The sequence below is a fragment of the Tachysurus vachellii genome, chromosome 13 (genome assembly GCF_030014155.1).
Source record: "Tachysurus vachellii isolate PV-2020 chromosome 13, HZAU_Pvac_v1, whole genome shotgun sequence".
NCBI lineage: Eukaryota > Metazoa > Chordata > Actinopteri > Siluriformes > Bagridae > Tachysurus > Tachysurus vachellii.
In genome coordinates, this window is record NC_083472.1 from 1,969,809 (window position 1) to 1,976,844 (window position 7,036).

At 40.6% G+C, this 7,036-nt stretch overlaps 1 protein-coding gene across 1 annotated transcript; it reads right to left on the reverse strand.

Annotated features, from left to right (window-relative positions):
* Positions 1 to 1,851: 1,851 nt before the first annotated feature.
* Positions 1,852 to 7,036, reverse strand: cav2 (caveolin 2). Its single transcript, XM_060885631.1, has 3 exons — positions 6,766 to 7,036; positions 5,680 to 5,867; positions 1,852 to 2,791 (listed from the first exon to the last, which is right to left on the reverse strand). Exons 1-3 carry the CDS (start codon positions 6,916 to 6,918, stop codon positions 2,632 to 2,634), a joined length of 501 nt encoding a protein of 166 aa, XP_060741614.1. The 5' UTR covers positions 6,919 to 7,036; the 3' UTR covers positions 1,852 to 2,631.

The following is a 7,036-nucleotide window of genomic DNA, read 5'->3' on the forward strand; positions in this document are numbered from 1 at the left end:
ACACTACGGACAATTTTCCAGAGATACCAATCAACCTACCATGCATGTCTTTGGACCGGGGGAGGAAACCGGAGTACCCGGAGGAAACCCCCGAGGCACGGGGAGAACATGCAAACTCCACACACACAAGGTGGAGGCGGGAATCGAAACCCCCGAGGCACGGGGAGAACATGCAAACTCCACACACACAAGGTGGAGGCGGGAATCGAACCCCCAACCCTGGAGGTGTGAGGCGAACGTGCTAACCACTAAGCCACCGTGCCCCCCCTGAGTGCAAAAGTTTGTACACCCCAGAAGAAAACGGTGTTATTTGTTAGCATTAAGACATTTCATGTTTGTGTGTGTGTGAATATTTAATCATTAGGGAGAATTTGCATCTCTCCTTCTGGGTATGATGTAAATAATCTCTTCATAATAATCATTTTTACTCCATTTCCCACAATTTTGTCTGCTTCATGCTTCAGATTGCTGTCTTGTTTTTTGTTTTTTTAACCTTAACTAAAGTGGTAATGTTCTTTTTCAGGCGTGATTTCAGGTGGTGAAACGAAAGAGCCGGATTCTTCAGACAGTGACGATGTTTTATTAAATAACCAACATAAATAATGTACAAAGTCAAACCAAGAGTCACAACAATCGACATGCAACAAGCAGCTAAGATGCGAGAGCGAACATTTTAGATGCTAATTAAAGAGGAACGACAGAACAGGTGAGAAGAGGAGAGAAGCATGTGAGCAGGTCATGTGACATGGTTGGGTTCTGAGTGTAATATAATACTATAGTATATATGAAACTCTAACCATTCATTTCAGATATAAATAAATACAAATACACAGAGAAAAATTATATATTTCATGATGTATATTGTGTAAGCAGTGACGGATAAGTGTCTTATTCCTCTTATACTACAGCAAATTAAAATATCTTGTTAATGAAAGAATGAACTGTCATACTTTTTATCCAATAATAGTTACACTTGATGTTGCATAACATCCAAAAAAACAGCTTCAAGAAGTTTCTGCGTCCTGGTTTTTACCTTGTACGAGGTTTTCGCTCACGAGGTTTCTGATTGGGTGTCTGTTGCTAAGCAACAAGCCGTAACATTGTAACACCGTAGGATCGTTTCACACCGAACACGTTTGTCGCTGCGATGTCGAGTCAACACTGTAGAAGCCGCTGATTCGACCCCGGGGGAAAATGCCGTGCTCATCCCCCTGCTTCTGACATTACACGTGTGAAACGTTCCACTACCCGGGGGGTAAAAGAGGGCTTTAGAACCACCAGAATCAGTTGACGAGCTCAGCTCTAACTTCTTATTAAAAGTAAAACAAATAAATACACGAATCATGCTTGTTTTTGTCCTGCCGAAACACATCCGAGAAAAGAAACAACACGAGTGTCAGAATAAAAGAGCTTTTATTTAGTGAACAGGAGAATCTGAGGTTCTCTCTGAGGCTCGTTTCATTCTCTTTTTTAAGGCTCTCTGAGACTCTCACTCTCTCTTTGAGACTCTCTATTTCTCTGAGTCTCTTTCTCTCTTTCACTCTTTCTCTGAGTCTCTCTCTCTCTTTCTCTGACTCTCTCTCTCTTTGAGTCTCTCTCTCTGAGTCTCTCTCTTTCTCTGAGTCTCTCTCTCTCTGAGTCTCTTTCTCTCTGAGTCTCTCTCTCTTTCTCTGAGTCTCTCTTTCTCTGAGTCTCTCTCTCTCTCTTTCTCTCTCTCTCTCTCTCTCTCTCTCTCTCTCTCTCTCACTCTCTCTCTCTCTCTCTCTCTCCCTGCTGCACTTAGGATTGTTGCTACATTACATCATTTAAAAGGGTGGAGAAAGGAAAAATTGTACACCTGAGCGCTTCGTGTTCCACTGCACAAACAAGCCGTCCTTTATTTCTGAGAGGCTATTTCACACACACACACACACACACACACACACACACACACACACACACACACACACACACACATGCACACACACACAGCCGAGAGCCGTCTGCATTTCAAGAACACATTTACAAGGCAAATATCCTGGCAAATACAATACAGTAGTCATTATTCATTAAAATAAATCAATGCACCATTTTTTAGAACCTTAAGAGGGTCATGTGACCTTTCATTCCAAAAATCGACAAAAATTCTATTTGTGATACGTCGTGCTGTCAGAGCATCAGAATGAGCGCGTTAAGACGTAAAAGTCAATTCTGACCAATCAGATTAGAGGATTCAGTAGCACTGTGGCAAAAGCATAAACGTTAATTTAGACAGGAAACAGGAAGTCGTCTGCCCTACGCTGGCTTTTCCAAATCATCTCTACACTTCAATACACATAGAAAACTCTTCTGATATACAGTACAAAAAAAGTTTAAATGTGGATTTATATTAAATAACTATTTAAAACTCGTGCAGAAGATGTTTTACCTAACGATATTTAACGTTAAAGTGTCTAAACTCTAACTTCCTCGTATGTTTCGTCGTCTCACCAGGGTGTTGTGAGTGCACGTATGATCCCAGGCCAAAGCAAACACATGTAATGTATTTGAGCATGAAGAGGACTCAGGTGTGATTGATCAGGTCTGGGATCTCCTCCAACCTCTCCTCCAAAACACAGAAAGGCATCAGAAGGTTTGTAGACGAGTGAGAGATTAAAGCAGGTCGGTTCTGCAGCTCTTGACGTTGACGGAAGACAGACACTTGCCAGCGCTGCGGAACACCGGCCTCACAAACGTGTCCATCAGACTGGACCAGATCACCTGGACGGAGGGCAACATCATCATACAGCTGTGCACCAGGGGCATCACCATCCTACACACACACAAGGAATTGTTCACACTTTATACACACAGTATACACACGCTTTATTACAGCATATTCCTGCAATCAACTGCAAAATTATTGGCACCCTCATTACAAAAGGAAATCATTAAATTCTTTTTCATCCTTTTAGATCAATAAAAATAATAATTGTACCAAAAAAAAAAAAAAAACAGTAAAAATAGTTATTACAAAATATATGGTACAGTTCCTATGAATATCGTCGCTGTCGGGCGGAAACCTCGTATGTCCAAATTTGGTCAATTTCATATTTTTTCACATATCGATGCTATTGGTCAGTCCCCACGTGGGTCTGTTATTTTTACAAGTTATTAACCAATCTAAAGTCTTGAAAATAGCTTGAACGCAAATCTCATAACTCCATTGGACACTTCAACTGTCCACCTCTTCCTCACTCTGCGGGAGAGCTTCACGGCATATTTCTCCTCAAGAAGAGTCGCAACGAATCAACACGTCTTCTGAGGTAAATGTCTTCAAAACACTGGGCTCAAAGAAAAAAAAATCTTGACCCCCGCTAGTTCTGGTGCTCGTCTGAGGACAGGAATTTAGCTTAAGACAATCCACTGCAACGCGGACTAAACCCTGTGCACTGCAGATAAGGTACGGCGTTTTTTTAATTTCCTGAAAAATAACGGTTTTGGAGATACGAGGATTCCGCCCGACAGCGACGATATGTTTATAGTGTAACCTATGAATTGAGATGTCTTTTCAGAATGTATGTGGCATAAAATTATTGATGCCTTCAAATATGTTTAAAATGCAAACCAGCCAATTTCTCTCAAAAATAGTTTGGTTTTCTAATTTCTCTCACTTTAGTGGCACCCCGCCCCAACCCCCCAACACACACACACACAGACACACACACACACAAACACATTACTTATATTTTTCAATTTGCCCTCCTGATCTTATCTTCCCTATTTTCCAAATCTACTCATTTCCTCACTTTTACATGAACGGCCCTGTTGCTAGTTCTCTACAGACAAAACAACTCTTTCTCTTTACCAAAGGACAATTACACAGAAACACTAATCCAAACCAAAGCACTTGATCTCGGGCAACCTCGGCTTGACAAAGTGTGTTAGCTCGAGGATCTCGGTGAGCACGAACACATTTAATACCTTCTGCCAGAGCGTAAAAAAATGACATTAATTAAAAATGACGCTTAGAAACATCAAGAATGTTGGAAACCAGTAAAGAAACATTTGTGTGATGGATCACAAGGATTTTTTCTGAACAATCTGATTACTGGGGTCCAGTTAAGAGCTCCAGATGTTCACGAAGCTTAGATTTTTCTTAAAGCAAAACCCATCGTTCTCAAGATGTTTAGCCTAGAAAAAAATATCTAAAGGTATTAAATAACTGTTTTAATAACAATGGGGTCTAATGGTGGAACATTCAGGAATTTCACCAATAATTTATTAATTCACCAAAATTATTACACACAACAAATTCATTCATTCATTCATTCATTTTCTACCGCATATCCGAACTACCTCGGGTCACGGGGAGCCTGTGTCTATCTCAGGCGTCATCGGGCATCAAGGCAGGATACACCCTGGACGGAGTGCCAACCCATCGCAGGGCACGCACACACACTCTCATTCACTCACGCAATCACATACTAGGGACAATTTTCCAGAGATGCCAATCAACCTACCATGCATGTCTTTGGACCGGGGGAGGAAACCGGAGTACCCGGAGGAAACCCCCGAGGCACGGGGAGAACATGCAAACTCCACACACACAAGGCGGAGGTGGGAATCGATCCCCCAAACCTGGAGGTGTGAGGCGAACGTGCTAACCACTAAGCCACCGTGACCCCCTCTCAAGATGTTTAGCCTAGAAAAAATTTAATAACTAAAGGTATTAAATAACTGTTTTAATAACAATGGGGTCTAATGGTGGAACATTCAGGAATTTCACCAATAATTTATTAATTCACCAAAATTATTATTATTATTATTATTATTATTATTATTATTATTATTATTATTATTTTAATTATTTATTTATTTTACTCTAATCTACTGTACATGTCTGTGTTTTTTTTTTTCTAAAGAAAAAGTCATTTAAATTGTTTTTAGTTGCATCTTAGGAAAAAAGCTATTGTATCTAAACCTAATACATTTGATATAAATCTAAATCTAAAAGTTCATTTAGGGTGAATATGAATATGAAGGCACTGATGAAGCTGCTAATTAAATGTATGCTTCATCATTAACATCTTGATTTCATATCAAGTTTCATTGTTAGAAGCTGGAAGACCTGCAGTCCAGTCATGGTCAGAATCCACTTCGTTCAACTGGTGAACAATGTAAACAAATAAAAGACTTCACTGCATATCTAGTGGTTTGGAAAGAGAATTCATCTGAAGCATGGTGGTGGTAGCATCATGTTCAACGTTACCTTTACAGTGGGTAGCTTTTCTGACTAATCCTCTCTTTACTCTTTAATAAGGGAAATGATAGATATACAGTAGGTTTATTTATATCGGGTCAAGAGACACTTGAAATGCGCTCAATTCAGCTAATTATATGACTTCTAATGCCACCAGAAATAATTTTACAGAAGTAACATCGATGAACACTTATGCACTCAAGATGTTTACGTTTTCATTTGTAATAAATTAATATCATTTTTCAAATTATTGAGTTGTCCCTGCATTTCAATATTATTTCTCTCTCCAGCTTCTCTCTCCTTTCCATCCTGTATTTATTTATTTTTTTTGCCTAATGCAACTCTTTATCTTGGTGGCCAGCTGCCAAGGCAACAACGCTGCCAATGATGCTGCTTGAAAAAAATGTTCCCCAAAGCAAAAATATCCTTTTAAGCAGCTGAAAGCTGAGTCTTATTACCAAATATGTACGCAGCTCAGGATGGCGAAAACAAGGCCTGATACGAAGGCCATCGGGATCGCCAGCAGCGTCGTCAGGACCCGGTAAAAAACAAACTTTATAAGCTCGAAAAGCGCATGGCTGCCGATCCACACCGAGTCCAGGCTGTGCACAGAGCCGGGTTCGCCGATCACGTCCTCAAAGTCGACCTGCAGAGCGAACAGGAACAGACAGAGTATTCACACGTTTCAGCAATGAATGAAGTTTAGCGTCGTAATCCGAGGCGCTGTAGGTCTCTAACCTTCTAAAAATGGCCGTCCGTCGTCGTCTGTGATGCCGTGGCTTAATGTGGGAAATTTTCAATTACAAATTCAATCACAAATTACATTAATTTCCTTATTTGAAATGTTTATAGACATAAAAGGAAATAAGGATGAGAGCCAATGCTACACAGTCAAACACACAACACATGGTGGAATATTTTAATTCAGAGGAGTATACAGGATGTGTACAGGATACAGCATCATATATGGGTTAATACTGTGTTTATTATAGAAATAAATATAGAATATTTCATTATTTATATCAAGAATATGATGTGTGAGGGCGAATATATCCATCTGATTCTACTCAAGTCTGTGTATCCAGATCGATAAATGTGGGTGTATGTCTGTGTGTATGTGTGTGTGTATGAGTGTGAGTGTGTGTGTGTTTGTTTGTGTGTGTGCTTGTGTGTGTATGTCTCTGTGTGTGTACAGTATGTGTGTTTGTGTGTGTATGTCTGTGTGTGTATAAGTGTGAGTGTGTGTGTGTTTGTTTGTGTGTGTGTGTATGTCTCTGTGTGTGTGTATGTGTGTTTGTTTGTATTTGTGTGTGTGTCTGTGTGTGTGTATATGAGTGAGTGTGTGTGTTCTCTGTGTGTGTATGTGTGTGTTAAGCGCTACTACTCAGTATGTGGTTTAGGACGCAGCCGGTATAATTAACCCCTAATGCCGCTATTAACACCTGGTGCACGTGACTTTTTATTAGCTATACAGTGTACATATTATTAAAACACATCCAAACCCCTAAATCATTGTGTGATCTACAGCCGCCTGAACGACTTACCTTTAAGTGCGCGTGAATGTCTCTGGGGTCCCGGTCCCGGAACGGCGCGCGCGCTTTCTCTTTCTCTTTCTTAAGAATGGGTTCGATCGTGCTGTGAAACACATCTTCGTCCATGAAGACACGCGTCTCCTCTTTCTCCTTTTCGAGTCCCATCTTTCTTTCTTTTTTTTTCTTTGTATTTCTGTTTGTTTTAGTTTTAGATGTCCAGGAGACGCGGCGCGCGCTCTACGCTCTGCTCGCGCTCTGCTCGGGACGCTCACTGCGCGCACGT

What these genes read in the sequence shown, in the direction of transcription:
- cav2 (XM_060885631.1), bottom strand. Translation starts at nt 6,918, where the DNA reads ATGGGACTCGAAAAGGAGAAAGAGGAGACGCGTGTCTTCATGGACGAA. An exon ending in ACATTCACGCGCACTTAAAG is followed by an intron (nt 5,868 to 6,765) that starts GTAAGTCGTTCA and finishes TTCGCTCTGCAG; the next exon opens with GTCGACTTTGAGGACGTGAT. An exon ending in CTGAGCTGCGTACATATTTG is followed by an intron (nt 2,792 to 5,679) that starts GTAATAAGACTC and finishes GTGTGTGTGTAG; the next exon opens with GATGGTGATGCCCCTGGTGC.